Source organism: Podarcis melisellensis (assembly GCF_964234715.1).
Source record: "Podarcis melisellensis genome assembly, chromosome: 4".
NCBI classification, from domain to species: Eukaryota; Metazoa; Chordata; class Lepidosauria; order Squamata; family Lacertidae; genus Podarcis; species Podarcis melisellensis.
Window position 1 is genome coordinate 41,064,580 of NC_138531.1, and position 19,771 is coordinate 41,084,350.

The 19,771-nt window shown below is 39.8% G+C and overlaps 1 protein-coding gene across 4 annotated transcripts in view; it reads right to left on the reverse strand.

Moving 5' to 3' along the window:
• Positions 1-6,067: 6,067 nt before the first annotated feature.
• Positions 6,068-19,771, reverse strand: part of BCLAF3 (BCLAF1 and THRAP3 family member 3) — a 30,087-nt gene continuing 16,383 nt past the window's right edge. For 3 of the 4 annotated variants that reach the window (XM_081909200.1, XM_081909199.1, XM_081909198.1), the window contains exons 6-12: positions 18,621-18,729; positions 17,562-17,625; positions 16,820-16,938; positions 13,342-13,456; positions 9,257-9,352; positions 8,079-8,228; positions 6,068-6,484 (exon numbers count right to left, since the gene is read on the reverse strand). In XM_081909200.1, the coding sequence (XP_081765326.1) occupies positions 6,470-6,484; positions 8,079-8,228; positions 9,257-9,352; positions 13,342-13,456; positions 16,820-16,938; positions 17,562-17,625; positions 18,621-18,729 (668 nt within the window). In that variant the 3' untranslated portion in view covers positions 6,068-6,469. The remainder of the gene's footprint in view (positions 6,485-8,078; positions 8,229-9,256; positions 9,353-13,341; positions 13,457-16,819; positions 16,939-17,561; positions 17,626-18,620; positions 18,730-19,771) is intronic. The other variant, XM_081909201.1, reaches the window with a different exon arrangement.

A 19,771-nucleotide genomic window follows, 5' to 3' on the forward strand; every position in this document is an offset into this window, starting at 1 on the left:
TTTGGCTGGCTACTGCTGCAAACCAGGTGCTGGACTAGAAGGGAGATTATTGGCCAGGATCACAAACTGATTAAGTATAAGTCAGAGGTTGAGTCTGAACCCCGAATACCAAACGTGCAAGCCACTTATTTCAACCCATCGTTTTCTGCTCTAAAAGAGGTCCATTTCACAAGAAGAACTCTGGTGACACTAGAAGACATGTAACTTGTCTCAGAACCCAAGTGCCAAGACGACGGACGTTCGTTCCTCATCGCATAAAAGTACTCCTTTGAATGCAGTTTCTCTCTTTAAAGACCTTCCCGGGGGCAGAGACCCCTCAACTCTTAACACACAAATCCTCTCATCCTACACTCAACTACACATACACACACCATCCCCAAACACATCAAGTCTCACACAGAAAACACAGACCCCCTCCTCACTTTTCCATTATACCGTATTGATTTTTAAATTTAATATAGAGAGTACAATTCACTTCCAGATATGGTGGGGTCTGACTGTTTGATGAGGTAGCTGGTTTCTTTTGCCCCTTTCCAAACCCAAACGCAGACAAAGCCAACCACACACATTTAAAATGCCTCAGCGGCTCCAGGGAGGAAGGGAAATTACCTTGCTTCCCTTCTGCCCTGAGTCAGATGCAGTGGTCAGTTTGGATACATGGGGCACTGCCCCACCAACCTCAGACTGCTTTCAACTGGCCCTCACCTCCCTGCCTTCTTACAGCCAGCCCAAGGGGTGACACTACCTGTCAGCTTCCTTTCACATAGTTTCTGTTTTATCCCTGTAAAACTCCGCAGTGAGGAGCATGGGGACAGAACTAGAATGAGTTGGCTCTGGCACCATCTGCCGTTGGCCTCCCTGCCTCCCACCCTGCCAGTCCCTGTGGGCACCAGCTCATTTGGAGTGGTGCAAGGGCTAGGCTCTCCAGCTGCAGAATCCCAGCTTTTCACATGTGGCCAGCTGGGATAGTGCGGTTAAGCCTGGTCCCCATGCTGCTGCAAGCAATGTAAGAAGTAGCAAAACCCTTGCCACCTCATAATGGGGCTGGGAGTGGTGGTTTCCTAGCCAGGGCTAGGCTATATCTGGGCCATGCATCGATATGGGTCTGGCTACAATTTGTAAAATAATATGAAGGTGGAAGGGTGGGGAAGAAAAGCAGCAGGTACCTTTGTTCTCATTGTTGCTGCTGTGACAGAGTCCTGATTGCTGGTTAATAGCAAGACAAGAAGCTGGCAACTTGTGCATCTTTTCTGTTGTTACTGGTGTGTCTATTATAACAGAAAGTGAGGAAGATCTATGATTTGCAAAGACCCTGAAAGCAGAGGAAATGAATGTGGATCACCCTGAGCCATTTTTTTTTAGTGTGAGGTGGCCCTCTAGAGGACACAAAGACACATTGCACACTGTACAGTGAGAAGGGAGTTGGGTTGTGTTAATTACATCAGTAATCAAGGTGCAAGATGTCCATGAGGAAATCACACTATTTCCAAAGCAAAGGATGCATTGACCTCTTAAACATTTTAAGGAATACTACTGGAGGCAGAGTTTATCCCATCTAAGTCCAAGAAGCAAGTTTTTGCTTATCAAGCACTATTTCCAAATTAAATTCTTTTCTTTCTCCCATACATAGTTAATCACTTCTATAGGGAAAAAGTGAATCGTAGAGTTGAAAGGCATCCTGAGGGTCACCTAGTCCAATGCCCTGCAGTGCAGGAATCTCAACTAACGCATACATGAGGGGTGGCCATCCAACCTCTGCCTAAAACCTTCTGCTTAAAAAGGAGAGTTCATCACCTTCTGAGAGAAACTGTTCCAATGTTGAACAGCTCTTACTTATGTAGGAATCTTGTATTTTGTAACTTGAATCCTTTTGTTTGGGTCCTAGGCTCTGAAGCTGGAGAAAACAAGCTTGCTCCATCCTCCATATGACAGTCCTTTAGATAGTTGAAGATGGGTAAACATACCACATTCCCGCAACTGTTCCTCTTAAGGCTTGTTTTCCAGACCCTTGATCATCATGGTCACCCTCCTCTGCACATGTTCCAGCTTGCAAATATCCTCTTTAAATTGTAGTGCCCAGAACTATATACAGTACTCCAGATGGGGGTCTGATTAAGGCAGAACAGAACAGGGCTACTCCCGTTCTAAGCGATGACAAATCTAGACAGCATCTTAAAAAGCAGAGACATCACCTTGCCAACAAAGGTCTGTATAGTTAAAGCTATGGTTTTCCCAGTAGTGATGTATGGAAGTGAGAGCTGGACCATAAAGAAGGCTGATCGCCGAATAATTGATGCTGTTGAATTATGGTGCTGGAGGAGACTCTTGAGAGTACCATGGACTGCAAGAAGATCAAACCTATCCATTCTGAAGGCAATCAGCCCTGAGTGCTCACTGGAAGGACAGATCATGAAGCTGAGACTCGAATACTTTGGCCACCTCATGAGAAGACTCCCTGGAAAAGACCGATGTTGGGAAAGATGGAGGGCACAAGGAGAAGGGGATGATAGAGGATGAGATGGTTGGACAGTGTTCTCGAAGCTACCAGCATGAGTTTGACCAAACTGCGGGAGGCAGTGGAAGATAGGAGTGCCTGGCGTGCTCTGGTCCATGGGGTCACGAAGACTCGGACACGACAAAATGACTAAACAACAGAACGGGACTATGACTTCCCTTGATTGGGACTCTTAATTCCATTGCTGCAGACTAGAACAGTATTAGCTTTTTCTTTTTTGCTGCTGCATCACACTGTTGACTCATGTTAATCTTGTGGTCTACTAAGACCGCTAGATCCTTTACACGTGTACTACTGGCAAGCCAGGTGTCCCCTATCATATATTTGTGCCACTGGTTCTTCCTGCCTAAGTGTAGAACCTTACATTTGCAGAAGTGCGGTGTAACCAAACTAGAAGCAGCAGCAAGTAAACTGGTACATCTTACATCTCTCCCTGTATACATAAAAATATCATGCTATCATCACACAGCCCCCAGTGGAGGATTTATAGTGTTGCATCACAAGCCTGGATTTGCATGAAGTCAGGATTGGAAAGGGGACCAAAAGAGTAGACCAGTTATAACAGCCATGGCATGAGAGTGAGGAGGAACGGACCCTGACAGGTGAAAAGTGGTGGCTTAAAACAACAGGTGTTTGAGTAAAGAAAGCATTCATATACTTGAGGGCTCCACATCCTTGGAAGGAAACTGAAAGGAGGAAAAATTGTGATTGCAGAGGCTTCAGTAGAGTGATCACTGAGATGTGGAAAGTGGTAGTTTAAAAAAAGATTTGAGTACAGTGAGAAGGGAGTTGGGAAAGGTTTTGTTGTGTGAATTTCTTGGTGCTTGCTTCTGTGTTATGCTCATCTCTATTTATCCTTGCTTGTTTTCCTTAAAAAGGCAACCCCTCAGAATCCTGCTTCCCCTGCTTTACTCAAATCTCTGTCATTGTTTAAAAGTGCCAGTCCCAAGAGAGGACATCTCAGAAACAGAGTTGGGGAACTGAAAAGGGGGTGCAATAGTTCCATGGGTTGGAAAGGAAGTCTTTGGTGTTACTATGGGGTGGGGGTGGGGTGAGATGGTGGTGAGCAGAGGGGCTGAGCCCTCCTAGTTATAAATGACAGATAGGGGTGAGAAGGTCCATATGCCTTCACCATCTCATCTTCTGATATCGTGCCAAGAACCAGAACCTAACATAAGAATGGATCTGTTGGAACAGACTAAATGTCCCTTTAGCCAAGCTTATTATTTTCAGCAATGGCAAATCACATCCTTCTGGGGACAGTTCCCCTCTCATTGGTATACTGTACATACATTTATATTATCACATTTTTGCAGATTTTTTAAATTAAAAAAGGCCTTAAAGCTTGATCCCATTTAACAAACAAACAAACAAACAAACAAACAAACAAACAAACAAACAAATGCCTAATTGTTAAAGGCTTGGGGAATAAAATAGTTTGCATTTATACAGTTACAGCTGCCACAGCCATTCCTAGAAATCCAAAAAACCATCAAGGAATTTCTAGTTAAAATCACAGCATGGATCATTTACAGCATGGGACTGCATAAGTAACATATCAGCAATGAACTTCAGTACTATCACACTTTTACATTCTTATGACATCAAAATACAACTTCAGATATGCTGAAGTAAAGAAATGTTTATAGTACAGCTAGCTAGGGATCACCATCTAAATTAAAGGCCTAATAAACTCTCTCTTACCCATCTGTTGATAGGATACTTGCTTCAATTAATTACCAGAACTTTACACATAAGAATTCAGAATTGTATTTTGTGGAGGACAAATGTTTTATATGTAGACCTGGATTCTTCACAGCTCACTTATTTTAAAATGGAAAGATTGTGTTATAGGGAAACTCAACAAAAGTAGGCCAAGTGTGATAAAAATGCACCAGTGACAGTTGTTATGAATAGACTCAGTTCTGTTATGATAGAAAGAAACCTATAATGTATTATAATTAGGGAAGAAACTTACAAGGCTTAGATCTGGCTAACTGCAACCTCCTTTTGTTACTGTGAGAAGACACTCTGGCATACATATCCGGTAGAACAGGAAATGTAAATGCAGAATTTTGTTCTTCTATGGTTAACAGTCGTTGTATAGAAGAGAGCATTTTGGCAGGTACAGCTTGTCCAACAACTGCAGAAAAGCAATCATTTGTACAGATCCTTTTTACCGCTTTTTACATTGGGTACTTTATACATCTGCAAAAATTAAAGAGGCGGGGGAAAATATTTGTATTTTATATTTTCCCCAACTCCTAAAAAACTTTTTTAAAAAATTAAGCAGCTCAGAGGCCTCCTACTTCATTAACAAGTGTTACCAGACAAACAGAAAACAGACAGGTGCATTATTTGCTCCTGAAAATACATGAGCCTATGAAATATAATACAGTAGCACTTCTGTGATATACACTCCAGAATTTTAACTGTCATATCCTAAAAACTTATATCACCATCTGCATCCTTCTGATTAAAAAAAGAAAACAGGTGTGCCTTTTTTGGCTTCTAGGGCCTATTTTTTCTGCTCACTATAATGAAATTAAAGTCTCATTACCCAGTAATGTTACCTTCTGTTCTGTGAAATTATGTTTGTTCTCACAGTGACTTCCTGTCTTTTACTTTTATTTCAGATGCAACAAGTTTCAGTTGTTTACTCATATTCCGATTTGTATCCATTGCCCCACAATACACTAGTCATGCATTGCAATGTAGTAACCACATGCAGCTCTTCTTATTCCCAACATCTTGTTTTTTCAAATGGCCTTGGTTTGAGTTTAAGCAAGAGGCTGTGAATGAAGAGTTGGAGCTTAGGGGGATGCCTACGACTTTCAGTGCTGTTGTAAGACATGCCACAGTTCATAATTCTATGAAAGCATTATTAGACAGTTGTACTCAGTGTAGCACTTTGGGAACCTGGAGACACCATTCGCCATTACAAAAGTGGACCCAGAGATAAAGCTGCAGGTATCATGCAGCTTCCGTGATCCAGGTTACAAACTTACTCCATTGCAACAAGGTTTGAAACACAATTATTCATCTGCCTGCAGAATGGACACCACTGGTGCAATCGATTCCATCTTCCCACTAAAGCCCCTCTACCTTCCACATATCTGATCTAAGGTTGGGGATGCTGCAGAATACATGTGGAGGAAGGGTGCAAAAAAAAAAAAAAAAGTACTGTTGCACAAGCAAAAGACCATTTGCAAAATGTTGGGTGTCATCCACATGCACTCCGTGATCCACATTTTCTACTGGTTTTTTAACAGCTAGAGTTGGCTAGAGGTTTTCCGGCAAATTTCATTTTTGCGTTAACAGAATGTAACCAAATTTATTAAACATAGTATCCTACTGATATTGTTGGACTCCAACTCTTAACATCCCTTACTGCTGGACATTCTGGCCAGAGCTCATGGGAGATGAGTCCCACCACCTTTGGAGGGCACCACATTGGCTATTCCTGTATTCAGTAATAAGAAAACTTCCAGGTGAGCAGAGCTATAGCAATTCAAAAGTAATTGCTTAGAGAAATCATAAGATACTCATGGCAATAGGCACTTTTTCATTTTTATTATATAAGCAAATAAACTTTAAACATATAAACTTCTGTGTATAACAACTCAATGTCTAGTAATAAAACCATGCTTAGAGTGAGGGGGAAATATTCAATAAATAAAGACTCCCTTCAGGGTTTTTTTTTCTCTGACTTGCCGGCAAGAGGAAGTAAAAGGAGCAACCCTACAATGTTCAGTTGAATACTGTATTCGAAAAGCCATTATTAAAACTGTAAAAAAGTTCTGCAACATCCCACTAATGAAAAATAAAATTATCTTTATCAAGAAAAATTAAAGTATTAGTTTTGCTTTTCCCATTTCAGTTCTTGACAAATGCAATCGGATGCTCCCTTGCAACGATCATCATAATCAGAGATACTGCCTTCAGTACTGCAGCTCAGATATCCAGGCCCTATTTAAGGAGAAATAGATGTTATTATACGGAAGTAGGTTTCTGTAACAAAGAGTTAATCCACATTTTAATTTATCCAGTGTTTCAAGAGAATGCTGCTTCTGAAGCTCCAAGTTCCATGGGACAGGAAAGGGGGAAGGGGAGCTCGCATTTGGACTGGGTGAACTCCGCCACTCCACCACACATCATGAGAGGAACATAGCATATGCCAACTGATCTAAACATTTGTCAGAAAACAACACTTATCACAGGAACTTGTTTTAACAGAGTCAGATCACTGGTCCCTCTCAGTGCTGTCTACACTGACTGGCAGCTGCTCTCCGGGGTTTCAGGCAGGCAATATTACCAGCCTATACTTGGACCTGGGACCTTCTGTATGTAAGCCAGATGCTCTAGCATCAAGCTATGGCCCTTGATGCAATCTCTCTGTGTTAAAAGGCTCTGGTCCCGTCCCCCCCCAGTAAAGAAAACTCATACGCAATTGATTTTCTTTCTCTCTGCTCCTGGGCAAGGGAGAGAGAAAATGGCTACACAAGCTGCTTCGAGAAAGGAGCTGCTCTGCTCTGGAGCATGCAAGACAGAATGCTTTCTACTTCCGGGAACAAAAAGGAGGTGGGGATGGAAACAGGGAAACAGCCTCTTTCATCTGGAATTGAGTTCTGTTCGATGAGGAACAGTGTGCTCTGGTTAAGTGGACATACATTACCTCTGTCTCTCTAAGCATAGCTAAGAGACAAAGAGAAACCAGACCTTTTTCTGGCTAGGAAGCTGTCTGCCTCAGGGAGGAGAGAGAATACAGGTCACCCTAGTTGCACTGTGTTTATGCACATAGGCAAATGAAGAGCTGAATGCAGATTCGTTGTCCCGTTCCCCTCCCCCCCCCTTTCATTCTGCATCTTGCCCTGCTGTTAAACAGGGAGGAAACAGAAAAAGGATGTGTGCTCCACCAGTCCCACTGAATTCATCAGTTGGGCAGTGCGGGCTGCCTATTTTGCTTCCTTTCTCAGGGACAGATTCCCAGAGGATAGACGCCTGCACTGTTCTCATTAGTTAAAGCATGTAACTTCAAGCCTGACAAGGAGGAAATGATAGATACCTTTCGTTGTTGTGCTGTGCAACTGTGTTAATGGTAGCTGACCTTCCTGACCCTATTGGAGAAAGTAATGTGGCAGGGAGTGCATTAGAAGCTGACTTCCTCTGCTCCTGGAGTGAAGAGGAGACCCTTAACATTATATCCAGTGGCAGATTGGGCATGGGATACTCAGGTTTAAATATTCATTCTGCAACAAAAATATAATTGCCTTCCTGGGTCAGGACAAGGTCTTTCTATTCCTGCATACTACTTTAAGCAGTGAGCAGCTAGCTGCCATGAAGCAAACTAGGGAGCCTGGGATTGTCATCTTTCAGGTTAACTTGCCCCACAGTGCAGTGAAACTAAAATGCCACTCTGACCTTCTTAGAGAAAGGACAGACTACAACGGTCACAAAATGAATGCATTCAGTAATCAGAAGGAGGTACAGTGTGAATACTTGCATACAAAACGTTTAAAGATAAAAGCAGCATATTCCGGGATCAAAGTAAAAATCCACTCACCTTATCTTTCCTCAAAAATCCTCCTCTAAATTTGTTAGTGGTAAATCCCCTTGTCCCAGCATAACGTAATCGTTGGTATTTAGCCTGTATGTATAAACCCTTCTGTACTAAGTTTGATTTAAAGTGGGGCCGACCATCACTAAAGTGGGGCTGTTAGAGAAGAAAAGGAATGGCCATATTAACAATTTTCAGAATTCTGACCCTACAGTAATATGTACACTTTAAAATTATTGACTAATGTATTTTTTTAAAAAAGATACTGATCTTTCCCCCTTCAAGACTCAATACAGCACCACAAACCATCTTCACATGGTACAGTGGAAACAACTTTCAAAACATGGCAAAACATGCCATGTTTAGGAATTTTAAATGCAATTAATTCTCTATAAAATGCATCTCTAAGTCTCTTATAATTCAACACAATACAAACAGTAGAACAGATGCCCAGTGATACATCCATATACTGGATATGCCCATTTATCAAATGTCAATAAATCTGGATATTTTCTTTTGGATCCAGGCAAAAAACTGAGAATACACTGCTCCTTTACCAAAACTGCTTCTGATGATTAAATGAAGCAAAAGGGGATCGACTGTGCCGATTTCTTCTCTCATCTATCTCATACTTTCAAATCCAGTAGAGGTGTGGGGGTGGAGAATAAGCTTCGCCTTACAAAAACAATCTATTTTCACAGCAAGTTTTGAAAACAGGCAATGTAGCCAAGGGATAATGTGCACCACAACACCTTCTCAGAACCAATCAACAATTTTGTGCATCTTGTAAAACAAATGAAGAGGATGCCAAATAGTGTAAAAGCAACATTTTGCAAATGAAACAATATCTTAATTAACAGTGCCCAAATGCAATAAAAGAGAAACAAGTTGTTCTAGATTAAATTAATTACTTTCTTTCCTACTATTAGTAGAAACTAATTCATCCATGTACAGCTTTACGCTTTCAACAGGTAGGAAGAGATACACGGCATCTTTGTTTATAATGCAATTGTTTCTGCAACTGGCATAAACAATGGCTTTTCATAAGACAATGATGCTCTTTCTATTCCAGGGCAATCTTTCAAATGTAGTTAAACAGATACTGCAACCTGGAAAGGGGGTGTGGGAGAGAGAGAAAGGAATTCTGCTACTCCATTAGAATTCAGCAAAATTAGAATTCATACCTTGAAGGGTCTTCGAAATGTTTCATGACGTTCAGTATTGTCTTCAAACCGATCATGTGCAATATCACCATGTGATTTTGAAGTATAATAATGATTCTGCATTAAAAGAAAATTACACTAAATATCTACACACTTAAACTCTTACAAAATTTTTATGAATTATACTGTAATTTGTCAATTATAACTAAAACAGGTATTGTAAAGTTGCACGCCCCCCCCCCCCGTGGATTTAATGGTTTACATTAAGTGACAATAATAACATTTTTTGTTTCTGAAGCAACCTAAATGACTTACTGATACTCTTTGGAGGGGTTTGTCATGGCAGTTTTGGTTCTATGTGTCTTAGATGACACATAATCCTTGCAGCATTTGTAAAAGAGGACCAAGTGAGTAGCCAATGTTTATTAAATAGTGCTACGAATGCACCTTTGAGCAGATATTCTGAACAGATAATCTCCAAGGGGAATGTAGCATCTAGAATTATCCTTATTTTCCCTGCTAACTTTTGAAAGGCCTTCTTCAAGCCCACCTTACCCCCACTCCTAGCTGCAAATAGCTTTCCTTTTTTGATACTCAAGCTCCAGCTACATTATCTTCTCCATGACTCTATCAAAATGTGAAATAACTGTGAAGAATAATTATTCCTAACAGTTTAACCTTCTATCAAAAGCTGGGGTCAAATGCACTCCCCAAAAGATTCATAAAACATTTGTGTCAGTCTTCCACAACTCTCGATGTTCCAGTTATACCTAAACAATGAGGTGTAAACTGCCATGTGGTGTTTTAATTTAGTGAGCTTTTGCTCTTACAGCTTTTTTGGGGGGGGGGGTTCAGTTCAACCTCTAGTAACCTCTAGTAATGGACTCAGATATTTTCCAAGGAAGCCATGAATAAAAAAACCCTTTTCTTTCCCCCAATCATAGCTATCATTCTGCACAAAACTTGCACATCTGGCTTTTGGGGTCACTGAGACCCCTGATGCATCTGCAAATATTTTCAAGCAAGTAACACCCTAACTCCACCAAACATGTAGTGATTGAAATGTGCTCCTAAAGCAGCAAATGATACGTTGTGAGATTTGCTGTTATTGTTACTGGCAATTCCCCACTCACTATTATTGTACTGTTATATTTGTGCAACTGTTATGTTATACATAAATTATTGGCAAAATACTTTAAATGTCACAAAAGCTGTGGATTTATGTAGGTTTTTGAACTTTACATTGTTGAGTACTGCTGACCTCAATGACGTCTGTGTAGAATGTACTACTTAAACTGTTTCACAAGGAAAGCAAACTTTTAAATGGTGCTATGCTTCATAATTTCCATGCCTTTCTTGGCATACATTTAAGTCCACTACTGGATTGGTAAAGAAATTATTTTCATCAACCAAGGATTATCCAACTGATATCCTTTGGCTATTCACACTGCATAGTAGCTAATGTTAACTACAATTAACATTTCAGTATTTCTGTACATTATATAGACTCTGATATGAGATATGACAAACAACAAAAGAGCCAAGGTTTGTGATAATATGCTATTGAGCTATTTTCTGTATGTAAAAGGAGCTTTAATGCCATGTTTTACTGCTTTTATTACTGCTTTTTGTTATTAGCTTGCTCTTTAATGTAGTGGGTTGGATTACATGGCAATGACTTACCACAAGCAAGGACCGCACTAGTACACAGTGCTGAATCTATTCCATTTCGCTCCACCCTGCCTGGATCGGGGAACAACAAACCATGAGCCTTGGCTTCTGAACCAGTGCTTGCATTTTGTTCCTCCCCAAAATCTCTTGCTTCCAGTTGTGGCTTATTTGCAGAGAAACAAACTACTAGTGCTGGTTCACACAAAATGCTAAAGCAAAGCTTGTGACATGTTGCTCCTGGACTCTGGGCAGGGTGGAACAAAATGGGGAAAATTCAGAAATGTGCAGTAGCAGATCTGCTTGTTCACAGTTATGTCATGAATACTGGCTTATCATGATGTGCGAAGAAGTCTAGGATATATCTGCTCAGGAAACATAAGCTAGTGGCAGCCATATAAATATGTATTTGAAAATGAAATATTTTCTTTTGTGTGGTTATGACCAGAGATGCAAGTTTTTTTCTTTTTTTTAGCCTGGGCAACTATTTTGCAATACTGACACCCCTTAAAACAGTGACATACAACTGTGTGTAGGTGTAATTGTGCAATGTGCAACATGGCCTCTCCCTTTTTCTATTTCACAACTCTTTCCATCTGCCAGTATGGTTATCTTCCTTCATTTATCTATCTGCCCTTGTGACTTGTTCTGGCATATTTACAGCTTTTTTCTTCAACAGTTGCAGGAAACGCAGGAGAGGGTATATTCCAGAATCAGATGTTTCTTTGTTTAGGTGTCCATTGCAAGTGAGTTTACAAAAAAAATTGTCTTCCTAGATAATCAATTAGTGAACCAACAACATTTGGGCATTTACAGTATAACCTGATTCAAAGGTAATAATTCATCTGCAATGAATGTGGGGGTTATTGGGTTGTTTTTGTTTTTATATAGATTGTGTATTTCGTGTCTCTATGTTATGATTTTATCCTGTGAACTGCCCTGAGACCTCCGGATATAGGATGGCATACAAACAAACAAATCAAGCAGGGCTAGAAGAGAAGAGTCCTGTTGCAGTGGAGAAGGGCAGTAATATTTGTTGCTCTACAAAGAAGGGAGATTAGTACTGAAGTACTAGAAAGGGGGTGTCCCAGCCATCAATGAATATTGTTGCCACTCTCCCCATACCAACCATGATTTAAATCTGATGACCAACCTCCAGCAGGAAGCAGTTGTGGTATTTTGCTCTTTTGAAACATCTGCTGGCATTTCCTCAACTAAGTCAGCAAACTCAACTGCCAGACCAACTGCTGCTTCTGAGTCACTATTTCTGCCAGTCTCCTAACTGGCTAACTAAAAGGGAGTCAGCTAGACCATTTCTTAAATCCCTTTTCTGTACAAGCTTTTCTGCTGCTCATCGTAGCCTCAGCAGGTTCCATCTCCTTTCCCTATGCTGGTTCTCTACAAATCCCTCAGCTACAGAGTAAGAGCTGCCTCCATTTTTGGCTTCTTCTCTTCCACACCCTCTCATGATTATCATGAAGGAAAAAAGAAGCTATGGTTCATCCCTAGCTCATCTCAGCCACTCTATAATGGCTTTGGGCAGATTGAAAACAAGCAAACAAAAGCCAAGAGCTGCTGCTGCAAGGAAAGGGGGGGGGGACCTGGGAGCAGATTTCTGTCAACAAAACAATGGTTTATTGGTCTTCTGTCCTGGTCTTGAAAACAGATTCCTGCTGAGGGACAACTTATGCCCTATGTAGGGACGGGTGCCAAGAACAGAGCCCTCCTGAGATACATGTTGTACAATGTATTTTAGAAATCTCCTCTGCAGATATTTGCAGATGGCCCAAAAATACCTAAATAAATAAGCAAGCAAGTTGGAGAGTTGAGCAGAAAATTATTTTTTCAAGAACTGCTAGGGCAGGATTAGGAGAAACCAGGACTGATTTTTTTGTTTGTTTGTTGAGGAAGTGTGTGGGTGAGAGATTGTGTTCTCAATTGTGTACAGTACATTTGCGAGGGAGTTGGTGGCAAAGTTTAAGTTTGAAGAAAAATCATGCAGAAAATGAGATGTGGGGAGATATAAGTCTTGCCACTCTGTCTGATATGCTGGGTTTATATATGAATGTGAAAGTGAGTAGGTTAGGGCTGTGCTGGCTCTGTGGAAAGAGAAAAGTTCTTAGCCCATTTTCAGAGGAACTTTTAGTATATTTCTGCTGGAGAGTAGAAACTTCCATTGGTTGTCAAGCCACAATTTGTTTACTATTGAAATGTACAACCTAAAAACAAAAAAATTGTAAAAGGTATACCGATATAAATAAAAAGTACCAGCTTGTAGTGACTCAGTCATTCATTATATTGTTTTTATATATATTGTACAGCCTGAAAATAACTTTTTGCAGCTTTTAATGGGCTACAAAAATGCATCCCTGACTACCTGATAAAGAAATAATTTAATAGTCAGACACTGTGTTCAAGTAATAATACTTTCAACTTACCATGTGAGGTTTCCTAATAAACTTCCTGAAAGGTGGTCTTAGAAATCTTGCAGGTTTTTGGAATCCATACATTTGAGTGTTTCGTAATTTTGGAAAGCTACTACTCTGTTCATCCCTAAACAGACACAATATTAAAAGCTGTGAAAACTAAAATGATGCCATGTCAAACAGCATAGCATTTTAAAATCAGGATCAAATAACCAATTTATTTTTTTAAAATCCATGATAATAAGCTCACCAGCCAGCCAGGCTAATCCTCCCTACCCATTGATACCAAGCAGGCACATTCAGTGCACTGTTTTCAATCCCTGCTAAAGTTTTTTGTTTAAGCAAGCCTACCTAGACCTGCAAATTTGGCATGTATTTTAATATGTAATTTTTAAATGTGTATTTTTAAAATGGTTGGTTTTGAAGAAAATGAAGCTAGCTTGTTTTAAATATCTGATTGTATCAGTAATATTAATGCATCTTTTACATAAACCACTTAGGTTTTAATGACTAAACAGGATAAAATAAAATGAAATAAAATTTCCATGCAAACAAAAATGCAGAGTACTGAATGTAAAGGTCACTGAAATAAACCCAAGGTAACTCTCGAGTATGTTGCTATGAAGCCTTCATAACCTGACTGGGAAGAAATATAAAAACAATGCAGGTTCTCTGTTGGATGAATCAATAACAGCCAATATCCATTAAAAAAATTAATGTGTATTCCTGTTACTATGGGTAGCTTACGTTTTTGAGAGCTGAAGACATTTCTCATAAACAGACACTTTTTCAGACACAAACAAGCAGTCAAGAGGGAAGAGTCTCATGGAAAGCCATAGGTTTCCACAACAAATATCATATACACAAAGCATCCTTGCCTGTGCCACATTCTTTATGCCGAAATTAAAAGTTTCTGCATGATTGCAAACTATGAGTTGTCAAAAATCACAACAGTATTTATGCAAATGCCTAGGATGAAATCCTTTTTTCTCTGCATTATTTCCATTAAGTTTGGATGCATCAGTTTTACAGAGTTCTATATGAAGTCCCCAAACTGTCAAGAATAAGAAGCTGTATTTTGCTTCAAATGCATAAAATTGGGGAATTACCAAATATTTACGTGATATGTCTTAAATCTGTAAACACAATTGGCCAGATACTGAACAAACAAAAAGATATTTCTAGAAAATATCAAATGTAAACCATAGTACCCACCAAAATAATGCTGGCAACTGAAAGCCAGTTTCTGTAAGGTTTTAAAGCACTTACTGATGTTCCTCCTATTTGGAAATGTTGTGAGGAAGGATACTTAAATAGTGAGGTAGCCACTGAGAATCCTTTCATAGAGTGGATGTACCACATGCATATCAATTTCCACAGCGCATTCTCAGTAGATCAAAAGAGAGCACAATGGAAAACAGGCAGAAGGAACTGGGATCTTGACAATTCATCTGGTCAGAAAATGGGCCACTACTTTTATGCTTGCTGAAGCATCCCAGCCGTCTCTGTGGGCAGCCACTTACATTACAGTAATCTTCTCTAGAGGTTTTAAAGGAATGAAAGATGCAAGAGGGTCAACAGGATACAATTATTCCAATTATGCTAGGCAGAGATTATAGAATAGGAGCATTAGATTCTCAGTACCATATGCAAGCTGAAAGCCAGAAAAACTAGTGGTTTAAAAAGGAGAGAGTATCCAAGTGCAGAGACAAAGTGGCAAATGGTTGGAGTTGATAAAAGAATTCTGCTTCTTCCAAAAGGCCTTTGTGAGCCAGAACTATTCTGAGTCAGTCACGTACCCCTGAGCACTATATGCTCACTGGATGTAACAATGACTTAAAATTATCTCAACGAATAAAGCCAGGCTAAATTCCTGACACTGTGAATTCACACTCCATATTCAGTTATAAGATCTAACTTTGTTTAAATATTGAGTAATATGGTCTACAAAATAGGTGACAAATTCAGTATAGAGAGCCAAGAATGACTCATCTTCCAGCAGAGACATCCAGAGTTCACCAGGCCATACATCACCCAGAACAGCTTTGCCAGACAGCACTTTGCAAACACTGTGACTGAAGACACGATATATTGCTTTGCGCTGCTGTCGCAGTTGGTCAAGGCTATGTGGACTGTGAAATTTTTAAATCCTATACCATCTAAACCAAATTTCACTGATCAGATTTTTCATTAAACAACTTAATTAAATAAGACTTCCAAAATCCAGCGTTTTAACCATTTGAAAATTTATAAGGATGAGGGAAAGGCGAAGAGCACGGACAGAACGTTTGCAGAGAAAGAAACCAAGAAATAATAGCAACAGGATGGGGCCAAGGGAATGGGTACAGGGAATCTAAAGACAGACAAGGTGGTTACACACATACCAGGTCCACTTGCTCATTCGACCTCAAGCGTCACAAACTCTCAGAAAAATCAGCCATACATTTTCAAAATTCTCCTCAAATCACTATGGGTTACAAAACTTTTTTTAAAAACTAAAGCATCCCAGAATATTGAATTATTCGTCATAGAAGAGACTACACACTTGCAATTACCATATTCAATACCAGCATCCCTATATATACACAGTTAGCAATGTAATTAGGACTTCACTCCATAAAGCCAATTAGCTACATTATCTTTTAGGTACTGCAAAATAGCATGATTCATATTTTTTTGGTAAACTGATGAAAAGGATGTTGAAGACAGACAATAAGAGTCAGTGTCTCGCTCCTGTCTCTATGCATCATGCACATCATCAGTCTTCTTGCTGTAATTCCCATGTGGTAGAGATGACCAAAGAGTAACAGCTGTCCTCCAGAATACATGAATGGGGAGAGAAAATGCTCATGGAAAACTGTGACTAGTTCGGAGGGAGATGAGATCCAGAAGATGCTGCTTGGCAGAATGGGATTACAGGCAGAGTGGGCATCATCTGGCTTTGACAGCCAGACAAATCGAAGCAAACATAATGAGAGCTCCACCCTTGGACTTCTGACTCAAAGTTTAACCATACCACCAAAGGCAAGAGACATCTCTAATGGGCTGTGCGGCTAGAAAGCAAAAACCTTCTGTATAGTCCTACTTGAGCTCAAGCAAGAGATGAAAGGAAGGAATAAATGAATAGACTTTTCTACACCCTATGTCCATCATTACTCTCACACAGCCTAACATAGCATGGTGACAGTTTAGCATCTAAACTAGTTTGACTTCTCATCCTCATCTCTATTATTATTGGGACTAACATATACAATATACTGCATCAGAGAAAGGAGGACCTAAAGATTATTGCCAAAAGCAAAACTAACTTTAATTTATCCTTTAAATACATTATAGAAAATTAAAAACATAGGATTTCTGAAGTGTCTTTGAGTGCTAAATTGAAAAAGATGAAGGGAAAGGGGGGGAATACTCTAAAATGAAATATGTTTTAAAGTTCATATAATGCAACAGAACTTAAAAGTGCAAACTGTTATTTGAACACAATTACCTATGTGATGCACCATCGATATAAAAATTCTTCTCATCTTCATTCCGCAATCTTTCTTTTCTTCTTCTCTCAATGTCATATCTTAGATCATGTGGATCTTCTAGAACTCTCATCACGCTCTAAAGAAACAATAAATGGCTTATAGAATGATACAGTTCACTTTTATTGTTCTTCGTTTTCTCTTATGAACAAGATTAGTATTAGAAGAAATAAACCAATAAAACAAAGAGCTTCAAATTTTAGAGATCAGTGTCACAGATTATGTTGACGTAAGTTTCTAATGCGGTATGGTGGTTTAGAGCAGGGTGCCCTGCAGATGGTGCTGGAACTCAATACGCATCAGACCCAGGCAGCAATGATGGGAGTTGTTTCCATTAACATCTGGAGGGCATCACACTGGTCCCCATTGATTTAGGGCTTTGAAGACCCAGATCCAAATTCTCATTCAGCCATTAAGCTCACTTGACGTTGAGCCAGGCACTCTCTCTAAACAAAACATACTTCACAGGGTTGTTTGGGTGGGTGGGGGAGCACCTATGTATGTGTGGAGAATCACAAACCCTTGCTTGGTATCTTTGAAGGAAGGATGGGATATAAATGTAAGTAAATTAAATATATATATCCGTCCGGTACAAATTATTTAAGTTAGTCTATACCACTTTAAAATATGAAGACATTATAGAATTACAATATTGTCACTGAAAATACACTCTCCTTACATTCCAAAATAAAATACACATACCTGCTCAGACTTGCATGGAACAGCTCTTTTTTTCTGGAGTTCTGCCAAAGACATATCGATTCTCCTGGTGTAATGAGCATATCATTCAGCATCAGTAACAGGGGCAAATGGAAGCAAGAAAGTTAACTTCAATAGGAACTGAATGATCTTACTATATAATATTGTGTAAGAAAAAAGTCATGCTGCAGTTTATGTGGCATGTGAACTGTAGGATGGTAACAGCAGGCAGAGCAAGCGAGCTAAGCCGGTCAACCAAACAAGTGAGGAGGGTGGCACAGCGGGCAAGTGGGTGGCCCAGGAGGTTGAAGGAGTTGTGAGATAATTGGGAGACGTGTAAAAGGAAGGGGTGGGAGGTTAGCAAAGGAAGTTTGGCAGGGGGTAGGTGTGGTTAGTGAGCAACACAAATATGGGTGACAGTACAAAAATACTTGCATAATGCATATTGATAACCATTGAGCTACTAGGAGTTTTACTGGTGCTGGTGGAGCTGGTGGTAAGGCACCAGATTGGGAAATAATACTGACATGGACTATGGGAGTAGTTCATGTCAAAAATCAGAGGCCAGGAATTGATGCACATGGGAAAGACATGTCTTCTTGGTCACATTCATATTCAAGATAATGCTGTGTTTTAACACCATGTTCTGTATACATTCCTAGTCATGTAATTTATGTCTCTTAGGATTGAAACCCCGGAGGCATAAACGAAAGTCATTAACCAACAAAAAGTCAATATATGTATGCTGTACTCTGTGTGCTAAGTTTCCACAACTGCACTCTGATGATCAAATCTTAGCATAGAAGGTGAAGATATGAATGAACTTCATGCATGCACATGCAGTCCCTTTGCTCCCACTTCTTTGCTCCCTTTGTGCAAGCAAGCTGTGGCTAAGCACAGTTCTCATTACATCTGAACACGCAGCTATGGTTAATGGCTTCCAAACAAGCCAGGATATGGAAACGAACTTTGAACCATGGTGAGAGGCATGCCAGGTAGCAAAGAAATGGTCTGTCAACTACTGAGCAAGATTTTTACTGGACCAATATACGTTTATTTTACCTGTGAATTTCTGGATTTGAATGTCTTTTAACTTCATTTCCCAATGGCTTATCTTCTATTTTTGAGAAGCGCTCATGTAACGTCAGATCAGGAGATTTAAAGTAATCTGCTGTGAAGAGGATAAATAGGGAAAAGTAAGTTAAGCCTTTTCATTGCAATTTCAGCATTAAAAGTGCTGCTGAAACGAACACGCTGGAGACAATGAAGCTATGAAGTTATTTATGTCCTCATGGCTTTGTATCTCTAAAGACATATCTTTCTCTCTACATTATCTCTAATGATAATGAGTGGAATTCCGTGTTACTCTCTTCCAATGGCTCTCTATCTGTGCAAGAGAGGGGGAAGCCTAATTGCACAAATGAAAGTCCTTGAGCAGGGCTTAGCTCGTTAGGTGAATCCCACCCACAGATTTAGCCTTTGGCAGCCCTTTAATAACTCTCTGAGGTCCTAAAGACATGCCCCTCTAAAGATGTGAACAACATTACTTACACCTCAAAATGCAAAAGATAAAAGCAATACTTACTTTTAATAAAAAGTTCAAAATGGGCAACAAGGCAAAAGATCTAGAATATGTGTACATAATTTCATTTTCTCCTGAATTCAAGTGTACTTCTGTTTAGGTAACCTCATATGACTTGAAGAGACCATAACTTGTTAAATGCAACTAGATTTTTTTTTCAGTCTTTTTAATTTAAAGCTGACCTTACATGTAAGTTATAACATAGAAAGGGAGACTGCCTCTTATTATTGCTCAATGTTTTCTAGGACTCTGTGTCACAGTCCAAAAAGCACTAATACGTCTCTCCTTTCTTCTTACAAAGATTGTGAGAGCTCAGAGCGCCAATCTTATGATAAATCTAATAATCATATATACTAATAGTGATCGCAATTCTCCTAGTCTCTTATGTAGCCAAAATCACACCATTCATATACAGGAGTGCGGTGTTTGCAGGCTCAGGGAAAAAACCCTTGTGGGGATCTCCCTGCTCCCAAAAAACCCAATGAAAACTGAGCATGCCACAGAAAGGTGACTGTCCTTTGGAGGGGGATGGAAAACTATGCAGCAGAATTCAACTGAGTATCCTGAATAGGAGCACTCCACACTGCACACAATTTGTTACAGGTCCTACATGAGATTTCTAATTTAAGGA